The sequence below is a fragment of the Lonchura striata genome, chromosome 3 (assembly GCF_050655825.1).
Source record: "Lonchura striata isolate lonStrDom1 chromosome 3, ASM5065582v1, whole genome shotgun sequence".
Lineage (NCBI taxonomy): Eukaryota > Metazoa > Chordata > Aves > Passeriformes > Estrildidae > Lonchura > Lonchura striata.
In genome coordinates, this window is record NC_140705.1 from 71,623,884 (window position 1) to 71,642,636 (window position 18,753).

The following is an 18,753-nucleotide window of genomic DNA, read 5'->3' on the forward strand; positions in this document are numbered from 1 at the left end:
GCACTGCCCCCTGGGACATGGAGTTCTCCGCCGGCGCAGTCGGGCGTACGGCAGCGCCAGGAAAACTACACCTCCCGGGATGCAGCGCGGCGCGGTCCCACTAAGCGGCGCTCCCGAACGCGGAAACGAGGAGGCGGTGTGGAAGCACTGACAGGGTGGGCGTGCTCCCGCGCGCCATGGCGGCGCTCGGCGCCTATCGCTGTATCGAGTGCAACGAGGAGGCGACGGAGCTGTACCGGGACTACCAGCGCGGGGTGCTCCGTATCTCTATCTGCGTGAGTCGCGGCGGAGAGCAGTGGGAGGGGGAGGCCAGGAATGCACGTGGGAAGCTTTGACGCACGTGGCAGTGGGCCCGGTGGCACGCGGGCTCTGAGCCCCTTGGAGCGCCCCCTGCTGCCGGGCTCGGGCCGGGCCCGCGCGCTGTGGCCGCTTTCCCTGAATCCGGGTGTCCTGTGAGGACAGGCTGAGAGAGTTGGGCCTGTTCAGCCTCGAGAAGAGACGGCTAAGAGGGGGGACTCATCCATGTGTACAAATAGCTGAAGGGAGGGTGTCATGAGGATGGAGCCAGGCTCTTCTCAGTGGTGCCAAGCAATAGGATGAGATGCAATGGGCAGATACCGATGCACAGGAAATTCCACCTGGATATGAGGAAGAAACTCTTCACTGTGCAGGTGACCAGGCACTGGAAGAGATTGTCCAGGGAGGTTGTGGAGTCGCCCTCACTGGAGATGTTCAAGAACCACCTGGCCTCAATCCTATGCCACGTGCTTTAGGATGGCCCTGCTTGAGCAGGGAGCTTGGACCAGATGACCCTCTGTGGTCCCTTCCAGCCTGACCCATTCTGTGTTTCTGCAGGTTTTCTGTCTGCTGTGCTTCCCAGTGTCATTTCCTCCCGTTCCTTGAGTGCACCTGTGTGGTGCAGCTGTCGTGAGTGGCCTGTGTGCTTCTGTGCAGGGCAGTGCAGTGCGTCTGCTGCTGTGTGTGCTCGGCCTGGCTCCTGCTGAAGGGCAGATCTGAACGTGGCTCCATGGTTGAACACGGCGCCCATGCCACTGGACCTAAATGTCAGGGTCTGAGTGATGATTATTTAAAGGGATGTGGGTCCTGGTCAATGGCAAGTTGAGCATGAGCCTGCAGTGCCCTGGTAGCCAGGAGAGCCAACCCTGGCCTGAGGGGCATCAGGCACAGCATCACCAGCCAGGCAAGGGAGGGGATTGTCCTGCTCTGCTCTGAGCTGGGGTGGCCTCACCTCGAGTGCTGGGGGCAGTTTTGGGCAAAGCAGAGTAAGACAGATGTAAAGCTATTGGAGAGCATCTGAAGGAGGATGACAAAGTTGGTGAAGGGTGCAGAGAGGAAGCCCTATGAGGAGCAGCAGAGGTCACTTGGCATATCCAGCTGGGAGAAGGGGAGGCTGAGGGGAGACCTCATTGAAGTCTACAACTTCCTCTTGCTTATTAATCTGGTGCTGATAAACAGATTTAAGGCAACCTTGGAGCCAGTAGATATCACTCATTCCCCTTGGCATTTAACCATTTGAGGACCAAAGATCCTGGTCTATTGGAATTGTGGCATGCCACACAGAACAAAGACTTAAGTCCCAGTTGCTGTATGCATGACAAATGCTAAACTCATATAAAAAGAGTAAAGAACTGAGTAAAAGGAAGAGCAAAGAATCACACATTCCTAGCAATTTGGAATTCTGTCCACCTTTCTCCATGCAGGCCCAGATCTGTACCATTTTTCACTGACTCATGCCAGTTTGTTTCCTCTGGCTATGTTGTGTCATCATGGTTCAGTTTCAGTTCTAGTTGCTCTTACGTGGCACATGTTGTATCGTCAAAAAACTTTCCCTCAATTTCTGGCCACTCAGGCAGTGCTGAGAGCTGGAGACTTGTTAGTTCATGGCACATAAAGTGGAGATGAGAATGCTGAAAGATTGCCAAGATCAAAAGATTCTTTCAGTTGAACTGATGTGACTTTGGGTTTATCTCTGGACGGCAGGAAAGCCGTACTCATGTCTCCAGCTCCCAAGGCCTCATGGTTTCCAATAGAGCAATGCTTGGTTTACTTTTTAATTTGCAAGGATAGTTTTGTCACTGTACCAACTCTATACAGGCGTTCTATTCCATGCACACAAAGCTGTGCTCTGGTCAGAGACCTTGAAAGTTGTTCATCATGCTGCTGACAATGAAAAATAGTCAAGTACTGAGTGTCCTTTAATACCCTTCACAGACTTCCATGAGTAGTGATAGGAGTGTGTCAATGTTATGAAACTTCTTGAAGATCAAACATGAAAATAATGATAGCTTAGAAGTCTTCACTTAAAAATATATGAAGACCCCACTTATCAGTGTAAAACATCATTTATATCAGTTATGCATAAAACATAGAGTGTAGTCCTCTGAAAACTTAAGAAAAGCTGAAGGTATTTAAGAAAAATTGAAGGTCAGGTGAGATTTGAAAGTGATCACTCAGCCTGAGAACATTTTTCAGTTGTCTTTGTGGAATGAGAGCATTGAGTAATCCACTGTAGCATTAAAATAGAAGTAAAAAATTAATAGAAAGATTGTATATTGATACTCAAAGTGAGGCCAATGGGCATCATCTAGATTTTTTTTTTTTTGTTAAGAAGCATTTGTGTTTCATTCCCATTTTCAAGTTGTACCTGGAAATACTGGCACCTTAAGGAAAAAAAAAAAAACAGACAACAACTCCAACATTTGTTACATATTGTAAGTAAAATAGAGGGTCCCAGAAAACTGGGAACAAGCCGAACATTGTCAGGATCATCACTGTTTCATATTGACCTACAGACTTTCCCCAATACTATTTTAAAGGTGTCCTTGATACATTAAGAAATCTGCATCAAAAAGGTCTTTGCCATTCTCAGGACGGCCCTGTCATTCAGCACTTCTTGGAACATTATCTCAAGGTTGAAGAAGCTAAGTTCTCCCAGCAGCAACTTCTGTCTAGCCCTGCATTTATTTTAGGATGTGTTTAACCTGATCTGGATGTGATTTTGACATGAAAGATTTAAATTTGAATGCATAAGCAAAATACTATGATTTTGTATTCTGTTATTAATTTGTTGAAGAGAGTGAATTTTTTTAAGAGGCAAATACTAAAAGCTTCCATTAAGGAACATGCGTTTCCAGCCCACAATATTAGAGTTCTGGAAATTCAGCCTAATGTTGCTTAAGTTTAGTTACTGCTCTTAATACAATTAAAAGTTTCTTTGAACTCCATATTGTAATTTTAATGTGGGCAAGCATTAAAGACCTCACAAATGTTATTATCCACCCCGGGAATAAATTTGCAATGGATGCTGAAGGAACTAAAGCAACTTTCTTCTATAAAACATAGAAGTCCATACAGTACACTTGGGTTGGAAAGGTCACGCTTTTTTTAATAACTGTGCAAGGTGGCTAAGTGCCATCAAGTTCTTTTTGAATCTGTTTTGCTTAATTAAGACCATTTTCAGCCTAAGCCTAGCCTAGACCTCTGGCATTGCACATTCCTTCTTGCTGGAGATTCACTTTTAGTGGATGAACCATTTTCTCATCCTGCAGATACTGAGCTGTGGAAGTTGTATTACAAGAGAAAGTTGGACTTCTTCAATATGGTTTTTGTTCAGTGGGATTAGTGAGGAACAACAGGGGAGGGTGTGGAATCTTGGGCATGTTAAGATTCCATCCAGTGCAGGTGACATTTGGCACTCACTTTGCATCTCCTGGGTCTGGGTTTAGTCCTGATCTGTGGATGTGCTGATGTGTTCCTATTCCCAGAGACAAAGTGATGATGAAAGTAAGCCTAGGTGGCTCCTTCTAGAGCAGGTTTTTGGTAATTATTTTAAGACCCTTAAAATTTAATTGATCTCTAAAAAATACAGCAAATCTTTACTGAATATATTACAAACTAACGATTAAGAACAGTCAGGAAAAAATACTGTTCAAATAACACTGCTACTCCAGTAATAATTCTGGGGTGTGGAGTGGGAACACGTTTGGCTAACCTGAAATAAACTCTGCAAAGTGTAATGAATACAGAAAGAAATCAGCAAACTACTTATTCAGAAGTAGAAGGAAAAGCATGCAAACATTTTTAAAATTTGGTTTTCAATTTCATATATGTTGTTACGTTTAAAAATAAAATGTTAAAAATGCTCCAGACCACCAGACTATAACAAAGGAAATTACTTATTGCAATATATAGAGCACAGTCAGGATCCCCCTTGTGTTTTGTAATAAGAAAGCCAAATTGCCTGAGCAGTGCACACTTCATTTAGCTGTTCTGCAATTAAAAAATAATTGAAAAGCTTTTTTTTTTTTTTTTGCAACAAGGCAGAGAGACCTTGCTTTGAATGCAAATCATTTATGTGATATGGAAAAGAATCTGTCAAGAGTACAAAGATCATCCTGGAAAATAACATATGCTAATTTTATGTAACTATTTACAGGCCAACTCACTACTGGAAAAACAATATTTTTAATTTGCTTCCTGAAACTGAATGCATCTGAAACTGGGCTGTTTTGTTTTTCAGTCTGCTGTGACACTTGGCTCTATCCCTAATAAAGAATCCATTTCTGAAAGCAGCACAGCTAATGTGTTTTATTATTTGAGGGTGCAATTGGGATTAAGGGCACTCTCACAAGAGCCTTTAATTTTCCTAAGAACTTATGCAAATGGGCCCCTGTTCACATGGAAGCTATGTAAATGTTGTTACAATTTGCTGTATGTGTAGTCCAGCAAAAAATTGTATCTTAATTTTGCCAAACTCCAAACCCTGGAGAAAGGTATATATAATTTTCTAATGCCCAGAGATTTGCAAATGTATTCCTGATGTGGTTTTCATGGTAGTTTTAAATCAGGATGAAGCTTTATTCTTCAGTGTGTATTTTTACTTTCTATCATGTCCTATGGCTTCCTCTTCAAGAATTCTTTTACTTTCCACAAACCCCATCCCAAAATATTTTTATTTAAAAATAAATAATGTTTTAAAATTAGAGAGATTAATCAAAAAAAGTAATGTTCATATACTTTAGAAACCTTATCCTTCAGGGACAGAAGGTGTTTTCTCAAATAATTGTATACTGCATTGTATTAAGCACACATTTGTGAACACTGTTTCAAGTTGAATATCTTTGATGAACAAAGCAAGAGTTATGTCTTTTGAGTAATGATTTATAAAAGGCTGATAAATGTGAAGTTTGAATTAACATATCAGTGCTTTTTTTTGGTCATATTTAATACAACTGAGACTTTAAAATGTATGTTACTTTCCTTGAATGTTTTGGATTGCTTTGATCAAGAAGAATCTCATGTACTACATTATCAAGAAGATGGTCACTTCTGAAGTTTTCGTTTTTTTTTAATTTGCCTTTGCTAATTGGTTTTAAATTTTTTAAAGATAACTAAGCAAACTTCTAAGTTATGAAAGTGGAAGAGTTTCTTTAAAAAACAACAAGCATAGTCAAATCTTCCTAAATATTTGATTAGTCAAAGAGTTCTTAAAGTAATAGCCATTTAAATTTGCTGGAATATTGATATACTTTTAACTTATCCTTTTTTAGGGGAGCACAGTATCTGTTGGACTTTCGTATGTCACTATCAAACATTCATAATGTTCCTTAAATTTACCAAATCAGAAGATGTGTAAATAGAATTTATGGTGTGAAGCTTGACTTTTTTCTTTTGCAACGTAATCTGAAAGTATCTTTTAATCAAACTAGTCTCTATTTTTTCAAGAAAAAAAGACCAGTTACTTATTTCTGATGCCAATTACATATTTAAGGCACAAGTTGAAAAATGGCTGAAAGTGTAGAGAAATCCAGTTACCTCTTTCTCCTGCTTTTGTGATACCTAAGGCACATCTTTGAGAAAGTCCAAAGAAGATGAAAAAGCTCGGGTATGTTAAAGATGTGCCTTCTTCATGCATTCTACCCAGGCCACTGACTAGAGCTGTGCAGAACAGCAGTGGGGAACTAGACATGGGCACCAGGATTGTAGTTAAACTGCCTGACTAAAATCTTAAAAGTAAGTGTGCAAGCAGTTCTCCATAGCTGAGTGCTCATACTAATCTTCTCTCCAAGTGTTAGTGATTATCAGGATCCTCAAAGTTACATCCCTTTAACTAGCTGAAACTATCTGGTGAAACCTGTACTTAAACTGCATCAGTCCTTGCTTGCACTGTTTTTGCTGAAGTCGGGCTTTACTCACAGGTTTCCTTCCTTCCAATTTGAGGTTGGTGTCAGATGTTTTAGTAATATAGCTGGAAAAAATAATGAAATAGCCAAGTATGGAAAAAAAATTCTTCCTAGAGGGCATATTAGTTCTGTAGTATACTAATGTTACAGCAACCATCAGCCAATTAGTCTGTAGCAGTGCACACGCAAGTCTTTTGCAGCAAAGGTGGTTTGTAGGTCTCACAAATCCCTGGGTGAACTCACACTGGCTAGGTCACTTGCTTGGTAAGCACAGGGAATTTTTCCTTCTTGCAACAGAGACTCATAAATAAAGTATCTTAGGAATATAAAATATATTAAGAACAGGGCTGTCATCTAGCTCTAGAAGACAAAAATACTAAATTCAACATAATTTTCACAGCTGCAGAGAAGGTTTGGTATTTGACTGCCAGAAGCTGTGGGGCAGAAGATGCCACTGTTTGTATATTCATTTGCAGCAGTCTCTGCAGTAAATTTCTGATTTGTTGGTTTTGCCTGGATGGTTGGTCTGATAAATTCTCATTGTCTAAAAATCATTTCAGCTGTAAGTGAAAATTTTTCAATACCTCTTAATTGCAAATTTTTTGATCAGTATTTGATTGGGATCCTCTGATTGAAAATACCATTCTTTACTCAGAAAGATTTTTGGTCCTGGTCAGAAACTGTTCTGACGTAGAAGAATTTGAGAGCATAATAAAACTGGGTATATGTAGGATACTCTTCGTTTGACCTTTATGACACCCATTGTGTTGAATAATCCTACTTTGTCCAGTGCTTGTGTGAATAAACCTACTAAAAAAATTGCACTTGTCTGATGCTACATCAACCCAGAGATTTGACATATGCAAATTACTACCTATAAGAATATGTTTATGATTTTTAAGTAGAAAGAAATTCAGCAAGACACTGCCTCTAATTAAAGCAGCAATTTCTTTTTCACTCTACTAAATCTTACAAGTGTGGTCTTGTGTTATGCCCTTTTTCCATCTAATTCATTTTATTTTTAGATTTATCAAACTCTTGGTTAATTGAGGGAGTTTTTTAATTCATTACCTCTAACTTGTATACTGTCATACACCATGTTGACTTACTGAAATTAGTTGAGTTTTTCCTTAGGCTGGACCAAACCCTGATTAGAGATTGCAGCATTCCCTAGACCCTGTATTCAGTTTATGTATTTGTTCAGATGCTTTTCTTGACATTGATGTTGGACTTCTGAGTCAATTTGCTGGTGAAATTCTGCATTCTCAGATTCAACAAAAATAATTCTGTTAAATACCAAGGGAGTGTTAACTTTGGACACTGTCCTAGTTTTGGTTGATTTAATTTTATGCCTAGTAGCTGGTAGAGTGCTGTGTTTTGGATTCAGCATGAGAATAATGTTGATAACACACTGATGTTTTAGTTGCTGCTATTAGTGCTCACCCCAAGTCAAGGGCTTTTCAGCTTCCCATGCTCTGCCAGCCAGCAGGAGCACAAGGAGCTGGGAGGAAGCACAGCCAGGAGAGTTGACCCAAACTGGCCAAAGGGATACTCCATACCCCATAGAGTGTCATGCCCAGTAAATGAACTGGGAGAGGTGGCTAGGAGGGGCTGATCACTGCTCAGGGATGGAATGGGCATTGGCCAGCGTGTGATGAGAAATCACATTGTGCAGCTCTTGTTTCATCTCTCTATTATTATCTTCCATTTCATTACTATTATTATTACATTTTTCTTTATTTCAATTATGAAAATATTCTTTTCACCACCCATGGGTTTAACATTCTGAGTCTCCTCCTCATCCTATTGCAGGGTGAGTGAGTAGCAGTGTGGAACTTAGTTGGTCTTTTTATGACAGAAGAAATTGAGAAACCCATGTGTTCTGTCCTGGGAGTTTGTCTGTAGGTGTGTGTTGTCTGCGAGATGCTGCGTTTTTGAGTGTTGCAGCATTTTAGAAAGTGGTGTGCCAACATTTCTCTTCTGGCAGTGCACCACCATGCGCTCATTATAACTGAAATAGAGACAATTTCTGTGACTGTTGTGTTCTCAGCATGGCAGCTAATGTGAAGGCCTAGGGGACCAAGATAGCTGAGGACAGCTTGGAGGAACCAAGTAGCCAGACTGGAGGATTAGTCTGGCAGCAGGAGAAAGCTGGCCTGCAGGAGAGCACCCTTTTGCAAGTGCACTTGTTCGGGCTGAAGTGGTGGCTGCTGCTCCTCTGCTGCTCTTCAGCTCTCTGCTAGAATTTACTTCCTCCTTAGGTCCACTAGATGAGCCTTTTGTGAGATTACTTAACCCTCCTGCTCACAGTGCAACAGCCTTTTATTAGCACTAACTCAAATCAAGGAGTGATCAGCCAGGCAGGTAAATCAATAGAGCTAGAGGAGATTGATGACCAGCAGTTCCCAGTGGTCTGGGTGAAATAGCCTCTCTAGCAGAACCAGCAGGTGTGTTGGAAAAGTGATGTTTTAGTGTCCTACCACTGTTTAGTGGCAACTGACTCTTTGGCTGTGGATCTGTGTGAAAACTACATTATCAGTATTCTGAATGTATTGGTGTTTGCTTAATGATGGAAAACTGGTTGAAACAGACAGACAATTTAACAGTAGGGAAGAATAATGCAACAGCAAGAAACATTTACTGTCTCCTTGAAATGAAGAAAAAGGTAGGATAGGAGGATAAAGCATCTCTGAAAATAAAAAAGTGATAGAATAAAATAATTTTATTTCTAAAATATACTCAAAAGAACACAAATAAAATATGCAGTAGATGAGCCATGATCAGTTAACCTTTAGGATAATACTGGTGCGTTTCTTGAGTCTTAGAAAAGTAGCTTAGTTTTTTGCATCTGTAGAGCACAAAATGGTAACTAAGTCCATTCCTGCATATTTCATTATTGACCTTAATCCAAACCCTGTAAAACTCAGTAATAAATCTTTCTATTTTATAAGGGAACTCTGTGTGTCAAGTGTAGTGTCAAGGGAGAAGAAGCAATTTTTCTGGGTGGATTAAAACTGTATTGAAAATGAAGATGACATTAGGGAAAAACTAATAATAATTGAATTGCTAATTTGTATTTATCCAGTTGTACTAAGATCAGAGAAAAATTTTATAAACTTTCCTTTTTTTTTTTCCCTAATTGTTCTTATTTTGTGATTTTCAGAAATCCTGCCAGAAACCTGTGGATAAATACATTGAGTATGATCCTGTTATCATCTTGATTAATGCTGTTTTATGCAAAGCACAAGCATACAGGCACATTCTTTTCAATACAAAGATAAATGTAAGTTGCTATGTTCCTACCTTGAGGGTTTTTTTGTTAAAAATGTATTTTGGTTTGGTAAGTCTGTTGTAATAGTTATAAAACTTTAAAGACTGTTCATCTCCTGCACTTCTACAGATTTCAGCAAGCTGAACCAGTTATATCATGAATAGAACACATGGAATCTCAAGCTCCCACTGTTACTCAGACACCTTCTGTCTTCACAGAAGTGATGCTGCAGTACCAACAAATACAAAGTCATCTTACATGTTAAAGAGGAGCTACAAAGAACTGTTCATGCAGTTTTCTACCTAATCTCTAACCTGCCTATCACGTTAATTGGTGCTAAAAGTACGATGTGCTAAATTCCACTGTAGGAGAAAGACCTAATTGCAGATTAATTTTCAAATTGAATTTCTGTTGGAAACAATTATTTTTCAAATGAACAGTAGGAATATAACATATCAAATTAACAATACTGTGCCAGTTAAACTTACTGTACTAATTTCTCATAAATTTCTTTCTGTGTAATTAACCATGCCCTCAAAACCAGAGCAAAAAATGGTGGCTTTCCCTTGAAGTGTGGTTGATGCAGAATTACTTAGTTGGGCTGGCCAGCCTGGAGTGTAGAAGTGTAATGTTTTAGTATTGCATATTTTTACTCTAAGGACAGATTTCCCAGGAGAGGGAAGCTGATCTAGAGTGAAATCTCTAAACATAAGTATGTATGTTCATGTTGGTACCTCTTCGCCAGTTCATTTTAAGCAGTGTAGAATAAATACACTTGTTTCATCTTTCAATAGTTTTTTAATTAAGTTAGCTCCTAGAGATTGGTAATGATGTTTCCTGTGAGGCTTCTGCGAGGACTGTCTGTGAAAAGTTCATCTATTAAAATAAATTGAGTTGAATTTTAAACTGGCAAAGTCTGTGCATGTATGTGCAGTTGGCATAACTTGCCTCCAATGGAAAAAGTAGAATCCAGCACAGAAATTGTTATGGCTTGTTTAAATCTGTATAAGACCAGAAATCACCTCATATATGCACTGCCTTGTAGACTGTATATTGTGGAAACATGCTAACTGTTGGCCCTCACAACATGATTTTGACAACAGTTCAGAAGATATTTTAAATAGTTTTGTTTGGTTATATTGCTCCCTTTATTTTTGGTGCCTTACCCTTATATGAGCTAAGAAATATTTTGGTATAACTACACTACCAGTTTCTTGTAATGGAGATTGTCCCAGGGAAAAAGAGAAACAAAGCCACTTAAACCAGTTTGCTGAATGGAGTAGTTGCCCTTGAACAGAAATTTTAGATAGTATAATTCTGTGCTGGCAATGGCACAATTTTGGTTTTTCATTCCTAGCCAAATAGCCTTCCCAATTTTAATAGTATAGATCAGGCCTTAACCACAGTTATATACCCTCTTCTATACAGAACTGTTCATGCAGTTTTGTGCGTGTTGTAATTTGACTACCATGTCAACAGATGTTAAAAGGATGATGTGCTAATCTAGTGGCTCAACAGAAGTAATTTTGCTTATATACTAAAGAAAAATAACACACCTGCAGTGTTTGTGTAGAGGTGTTTAGATGTATTTTAAATACTGATTTATTGCTAAGGCTTTAATTTGTGCTGATTTAATACTACTCCTTTTATTATTCTTTCATTTACCAGATTCATGGGAAGCTCTGCATATTTTGTTTGCTCTGTGAAGCTTATCTCAGGTGGTTGCAACTACAGGATTCAAGCCAAAATACAGATCCTGATGACTTAATCAGATATGCCAAAGAATGGGATTTTTATAGAATGTTTGGCATAGCTTCTTTAGGTAAGATTGGTGATTTATATTATATATTCTTTAAGCATTGAAGAACTTCAAGCCCATGCTGCAAAAATTGATACAGAATGGATGTGATGTCCAACCCAGTATGGTTACACAATTACACACATACTCTCTAACTTGCCTGCATTTAATGCAAATGCCTGTTTTGGTCCTAATGACAGTTCAGACTGATACGATCAGCATGAGATATGAAGAGACTGAAAAGCGGCCATATTCAGAAATTTTTGCCTCATATCTCTTGACATAGTTTGAAGATCAGTGTAGAGTTCAGCCTTATTCCATGTTTCTGTTGACTTCAAGGTTTATTATTCATTAAGGTGATACAGCTATTCCCAATTGTTTACTTTAGTATCTGCTTGAGGTTGGTTTTTTTGAACAAATACAGACCAGTGTAATCCACAATAAAGAGTAAATACTTCTGTGCTCTAAGACTGCACTTGAAGGCAGGGGAGTGGTTTTGTTCTATGCTGGTTAAAACATTTTTTATCATACTTCTTCAGATGTGATAGTGTTTTAATCAAACTTGCAGACTAAAACCAATATTTTTCTTACACATTCAGAGCTTAATTTAAATCCTTTATTGTCTAATGTTGTTTTAAGTAGGTTTTTATAATGTCAGTAAAAATATTGAGCTGATTTTTCAGTAGTGACTCATCTATTACAATTATTGTGGGAGTTTCTTTGACATTTGCATTAATTCCAGCATATCACAGGAGTGGTGTCAAAAAAAGTCTGGTAGCTTGGTGTTCTTTCTCATGCTGGATGAAAAGGGTTCATTTCTGGTGACCTTTTGCAAAGAAGGATTGATTTTGTTTTACAGCCTAACAGACAGCTGAAAAAAACTCCTCTCTTGTTGCTAAAAAATGAAAGTGAGAGGTTCTTGTGCTTAACTTCCTCTGCTATATGGAGTCAGAAATCACAAATATTATAATTCTCTAGATAGAATCCTGTGATAGAATTACTCTGAATGTCGTGATACTGAATTGGTTTAAGAAATATTTGGATATTAAAATGAACACAGGAGATAGAGAACATTTGTATTTGCCTGTAGCTTTTAAAATGTGACTCCATTGCATTTGGGACATGTAATTGGAACATGTCACTTAAATTCAGTAAGATCTGGACTTGATTTTTGGCATTTTGTTCTTACTTTCCAATGCCTCTTATCTCCTTTCAGAGCAAACTTCATTTTTCATTGGCATTTTTATTACCTTGTGGTGGATGACACCTGAGATGCTGAAAACAAAGTCTGACTTCATCTTACTTCTCAAAGCACTGCTGTTGTCCACCTATGGAAAGCTCCTGCTAATTCCAGCTGTTATTTGGGAGCACGACTACACGCCTTTGTGCCTTGCATTTATAAAAGTATTTGTCTTGATATCAAACTCTCAGGCAATTAGAGGTACATTTTTGCATTTTATATACTGCATTATGTGTATAGAATATTTGTGAAAGACTGTTGATGTTACAGAAGTAATTATTATTGTTATGTTTTAAATCTGTATCAGATACATGAATGAAATAGCTCTAGTTTAAAACTGTGTTCCTTAAACTTTAATAGAAAGTGATTGAAACAAAAAAAAAATTCTAAAAGGAAGAAAGAAAGTACCTCTTATCTCACCATTATCTCTTTGTATATATGGTATTATATCCACCAGATCCATCTGTTACAATTTGAGGCAACTCATGGATCATTAAAACATAAAAAATAGATTTCTTTTGGGTTTCTGAAAAATGAAAATTTCATATTAATTTTATTAATGTCTTTGTAATATAGTGGTTTAACAAATTTGTGTGATTTCTAATACACGCAAATTAATATGAATTCTCATATGATTTCTATGATTTTAAATGGTACATGATAAATTTGTTCTGGCTTTTTTTGCAGTTACATTGAACTTGAACCGAATACTCCCTTGGTTTGCCATCTTCTTTGGATTAATTTTGGAAGATGGTGTGGTCTGCTTGTTCCAGAAAATGGGATGGGATGTTTGAAATGTCAGCCCAGTGAAGAAATACTAACAACATGATGATCATTTTCTAAGAATGATCTCTGCCAGCAGGCTACAAAAGCCCTGTTTTCATAGGGATAAAGAAGGTGATAGATAACAAAAAAGCATTGCAGGTTTGGCTATTTACTGTGCTGAGCCATAAAACTTCAGCCTTAGGTTGTTTATTTTCCCATTAAAAATATGAATGTCTCACTATCCTAACAGTTTTATAAATCTGGCTGCATAGCTGTGGCTGTAAGAAGAAAGGTACACTAAAAAAACCTAGCCCTGCTACCAATCAGTGCATTTTGGCAGAGAGAGGAGGATGAATTGTTCCCTTAAGAGGAAGGGAGTCAGTGGAAAAATGTAAAAGCCAAAATTTATATTTCCGCAAAACCAGATTTTCAAAGAGAAAAGTGAATATTTGCAAATAGTTTATTAGAGAAAAAGCAAGTATTCCAGAGTGAAACTACAGTGGGAATACCAAGCTGCATTCTCTGGAATGTTTGTGTAACAATCCAAATTAATAAAGTATCTAGTTCTAGAGTAATCTCTAGCAATGATCATTTTAAACTGGCTTGAAATTCTAGGCGATCTCATAAATACTTGAAATTTTGTGTGATCTCATAAATGCTGCTTTGTTCTGAAAGCTGAAGAGAGTGAAGGGACTGACCCCCAACATGCAGGGCTCTTAGGGATACTGCTTCTTCTGCATTTAAGTCACATCCCTCACACCCAGTCCTCATCTGGCTGTTCATTTAATGGAAACAAAAATTGAAACATGAGGCTATTCAATAGAGTAGTAGTTTAAAAATTAACAAACAAACAAAAATGTTTATGCCTAAATTAATGAAGAAACATTTGTAGACATTCTGGACCTTCTTCCTCAGCAGGCAAAAGGAGGGCTAAGTAGCCCACAAAGGAACTGACAGAATCAGACTCCACAAGACAGTAAAAAGGGCACAAACCCACTTTTGTGCAGACCAGTTTCCATTCATTCCATCCAATATTTTACTCTCCTGATTGAGTTCTGGAAGGCCTTACTGTCCATAGGGATTGCTTCCATTCTTTGTTTTCCTCAGATGCTGTCTCATGTCTGTGTTTTCCAGAATGAATCAAAAAACATTTTGCAACATTTTCAAGTTAATTCCCAACAGGTTTAGAGTAAGTCTAGATTATGAACACAAAAGACATCAAATGTGTTTGTCTGATGGAACTGCCCATGCTATGCAAGTTACTTGATCAGAAAAGCAAACGGTTGCTGATTCTCTTTTACTAAATCAAAGGCTGACAGCCCTTTTGTTGTGTTACATTTTGCAACTTCCTAAGCATGTCAGAGAAAGCAAAAAACCCAAAATTGTAACTTTTTAATGTACGTGAGACTCTTAATTTGATTGGTAATTAATTAATTTCCTCAAGTCAAGTCTGCTTTGTCCAAGACAGTAACTGGTGACTAAACTCTCTCCATTCTTATCTCAACCCGTGGGCCTTTCCTTTTGTTTTCTCTCTAGTGCCTGACTGGGGAGTGACAGAGCAGCTTTGGTGGGCATCTGATATTCACACTGGCACAGGCAGTGGTTTCAATCTAAAGGCTGAGTGGAGCCCATTTCAGTGTAACTAATGCAGGTTATTATATGTAAACATGATGTTGTCAGCAGCAAAATTGTAAATACAATGTATATAAATTTTATTTGAGGCTAGTCTTAAATTAAACTTTATTTTGAATTTGTAAAAACTGATTTCAGGTATTTTCTGAGGTTTTTTTTCAGAACACCTAGAATGGACACGAACGCATTCTGAAAGAAGCAGTGTTTACCTATTGTGTCACATACACTGACATATATCAGTTATGCACTTTGTAATGCTGCCAGGAGTCACCACTGCCCTTACACAACTTTGAAGCAAAAGAAGACAATTAAAAGTGACAGAGCTGTGGAACAAAAGCAGGTGTGGTACAGGTTCTCAGTCTTCAGAGGCATCATTAATAATGTAGGGCATTCAGCATTGCTTGGTGTTAAAGTTACTCCTTTACCGAAACTAACATGACAAATACACTAACATTTCATAAATCTAGGCAGAGCTTAAGGACACCCACTGGGGAGGGGGGGGTGCAGATTAGTGCAATTTTTATGCTTTTGAAAGCATATGGTGCTTCAGAGAGAACCAAGACTATTTTAAGCTTCTGTCTGTTTAAAACCATCACATCTCTCTTGCTTTTACTCTTTATTGTCTTTTGAACGTCTCTTTTTTTCCATCAACTTTTTGTAATGAAACAGTTACCTGTGCTGGAAGATGGATGGCAAATAGCTCTTTCTGGGTATCATAATCTGTTTCATTAAGTTATAGGAGAGGATTTATTTGAGTTAAAAATACAGCAGCCTGGGAGTGAACCTATAGAAACTCAAACTCTTTTGAGTTTTGCTTGGAATCAGAAGGGGTATTGTGGCCTGTGGAGCAAATTCAGAACTGTGTTGCATGAAATGCACAGAAAAACCAGGGGTATTACTGAGACTTGGATTGAGCAATGGCTTAGTGATTGCACAGTGGGAGCTGGGAACTCCTGTGGGTCCTTAGGCCATGTAGCAAGTAATTAGAAATTAGTGTATGCAAAATTTGAGAATTACAGTAAAAGCTAAGGAGAGTTAAAAGAGAAAGTAGGAGTCTGGCAGACTTCTACAAAATTAAGATGGCAATAAAAACTAAGGAGATAGCATCTTGAGAAAAATATGTAAGAAAATATGCAGTATAGATGTTTATATCATTAAGCAAATATAAAAACATTCTACTACCAAGTTTACAAATTATGAACATGAAAAAAGAGTAGTATTATTTGCAGACTTTTTTGTAATAGTCTAAGTGACAGCATAACATAGCAAAAGATGTTTTCCAAGCAGTAAAGTCTATGGGTTTCCCTAGAAAATATACCAGTAACCTCATTACCTCAATGGTTCGCACTGCAGCCTTGAAAATACACTTTTATAAGACAGAATTAGCAACTGTACAGAATTACAGTGAACAGGAAGAGCTGTGCAACAGCAGAGGTTCTCCCTTTACTCTGCATTAGTGTGTGCTGCATTAGGCTTTGCTGTTGTAAGGGCAGGTCTTGTGCCCTCCTGCACATACAGACAAGGGAGCCCTTTCTTCCATACAAGTCCTCTCTCAGAGGCATATAAGCTGCCATTTGTTACCCCAGTCTTCACCAAACTGAAAGTAAAGCAGGACATCTGTACTGGAAAACTATTAGTTGATTTCTCATAAAACAAGCAGGCCCTTGTTTCTCAGGGGCTCGCCTGCTTTTGCATTCCTTGAGCACTCCCCAGCCGACTGGTGTTAAGCACTGCAGTGCCAATCTGGAGTTGATGAGGAAACCACTGTTGATTTCAAAACTGGAAGGAATACACAGACACTCTTACATATGTGTACTTTGATTAATGTTTGTTTTTTAAAATCCAAGCTGTAAAAAATGAACATCCATCTTCAGTTTGGAGAGTGAAATTAGTGATGAAAAACAGATCACAAAATGTTTGTTTTAGTGACTTGGTATCAAGGTCAATTTAAGATACAACCACAAAAGCTATAAAATTTAATTTATTTCAGGATGATATCTCTTAAAAACCTAAACAGTCCCACAAGGTGGGATTGTTCTGAATCTTGTTGAGCTCTGCAAAAATTCATGTGGCAGGAGAGAGAATTAATGCATTCCTCCACTGCTAAAAATCAGTAGGATTTTTGTTTATGAATTAATTTGAAACTCAGGTTTCTGCAGTTAAAATTTGCAGGAAGTTGTATATAACAAGATTCCCATTTTCTCTCACGCCTTAGCTGTTATGACCTTCTTAGTCTTTCTGGTAATGCTTACTATATTACTGAGGTGGCAAGAAAGAAGATATGAACATAAGGAGCTTCATAAAATCTTGATCTGCTGTCCTAAATTTGTAAAGCTGTTTTTGAGCTCTGTGTAGACGAATGACAGGTCTGCAAAGCAACTTGGGAATACTGCTAATGGTATTTTAATTGCTATTCATTAGAATAATAGCTATTGTTTAGGTTTGTTTGGGTTTTTTCCCCTGGGTAAAAATGTGGTTTAAATTCCTTTACATAGAAGCATAAGAGTGTGAACTTAAGAGATTTTACATGTGCTGACTGCTGCTGAAATAAATCCAGATGATCCCCTTGATTTCTTACAATCTCTGACTGTAATTCTGAGGACATTTTTAAGGCAGAAGAACTGCTTTGCTGCACAGAAGTGCGTGCCATGGCTCTCTGAGCACAGGACTGGGGACCTGAATTAATACCTGAATCCTAATCCTGGCACTAAGGCTGACCAGTGCTGTGACCTTGAGCAAGTCATATATATGGTTCCATAAAATGATTGTATCTCCACCATCACAGGATTTGGGGGAGGATTAATTTGTTCATGTCTGCTTAGAAAGATGAAAAGCATTAAGTCCTTTCAGCTGCAGGTTGTTAGGAGTTAGTCAACACCATGAATGTCAGATATGAAACAGACATGCCAGGAGCCAGAGAATGTGAATATTAAAGGTGACATGTTTAAAGTCTTTGTTATACTAAGGGGAGCTTTAATTCTGACCCTTGCTGGCATGCAGTTCTGGAACATACACATCTGAAGACTTTCAGGAGTATATACAGCAAGTCAGTGATCCCTTATTATGATTTTGAAGTTATTGCAGCTGTTGTGTGCCAAAATAAATCTGAAATCAGTTTAAAAACTTGGAGCAAAGGGAACTGGCACATTAGCTGATCTTACTTTTGGCTAACTAGAAGAAAAAATAAGGTATTTTATTTGACAGTTTGAGACTTTGAGACAGAAAGCACTGGTACATTTTGCAGGAAAATATCTCTTAAAAAGACTAAAAACCATTGGTATCTTTTCAGTAAACAAATTCAATAACATTGCACAGATTTAAACAAGAAAACAAGACCTCAACAACATATAAGCACTTCTACTCACCTTGCACTCCTTTCTCAGAACGGCTTATTCACTCTGTAAGCATCTGTGGGTGTTACCTTTATAATGATTCCCTACCAGGCAAACTGCAGCCCATCTGATACTGTAATACATGCATCACTCCTTAACTTTGATCCTTTCTTTGGTCTCTCACTTCTCTTCCAGAATAAAGCTTTGGTTTTAACCATCAAAGCCACAAATGTATCATGTCTTGGCTACAGTAGAGATAGTCTCTCTTTGTCTCAGTAGGGCTACAGCGTTCTTTTGATCACTGAAAATCAAAAGCCAACAGAAGTGTAATAATAACTAGGAAGAAAACATTTCCCATTGAGAACACGCAGTGCATAATAACATGCCATATACCAGCACCAGAAAAAGTGTCTTGGATTTTGCAGGATAGGGACCAAAAGAGAATGTATTACATTGAGCATATGCCTTATAAATTTGTCCAAAGCAGGAATCTGTTTCCCTCTAAGGACATT

At 38.3% G+C, this 18,753-nt stretch overlaps 1 protein-coding gene across 1 annotated transcript; it reads left to right on the forward strand.

Annotated features, from left to right (window-relative positions):
• Positions 1-129: 129 nt before the first annotated feature.
• Positions 130-15,041, forward strand: ARV1 (ARV1 fatty acid homeostasis modulator). Its single transcript, XM_021527156.3, has 5 exons — positions 130-275; positions 9,367-9,486; positions 11,143-11,296; positions 12,489-12,713; positions 13,200-15,041. The coding sequence occupies exons 1-5, from the start codon at positions 177-179 to the stop codon at positions 13,304-13,306; spliced, it is 705 nt and encodes a 234-aa protein (XP_021382831.3). The 5' UTR covers positions 130-176; the 3' UTR covers positions 13,307-15,041.
• Positions 15,042-18,753: the final 3,712 nt, after the last annotated feature.

Coding starts and splice junctions, on each gene's coding strand:
- ARV1 (XM_021527156.3), top strand. CDS start 177: ATGGCGGCGCTCGGCGCCTATCGCTGTATCGAGTGCAACGAGGAGGCG. Junction 11,297..12,488: donor GTTTGGCATAGCTTCTTTAG/GTAAGATTGGTG, acceptor ATCTCCTTTCAG/AGCAAACTTCATTTTTCATT. Junction 12,714..13,199: donor AAACTCTCAGGCAATTAGAG/GTACATTTTTGC, acceptor CTTTTTTTGCAG/TTACATTGAACTTGAACCGA.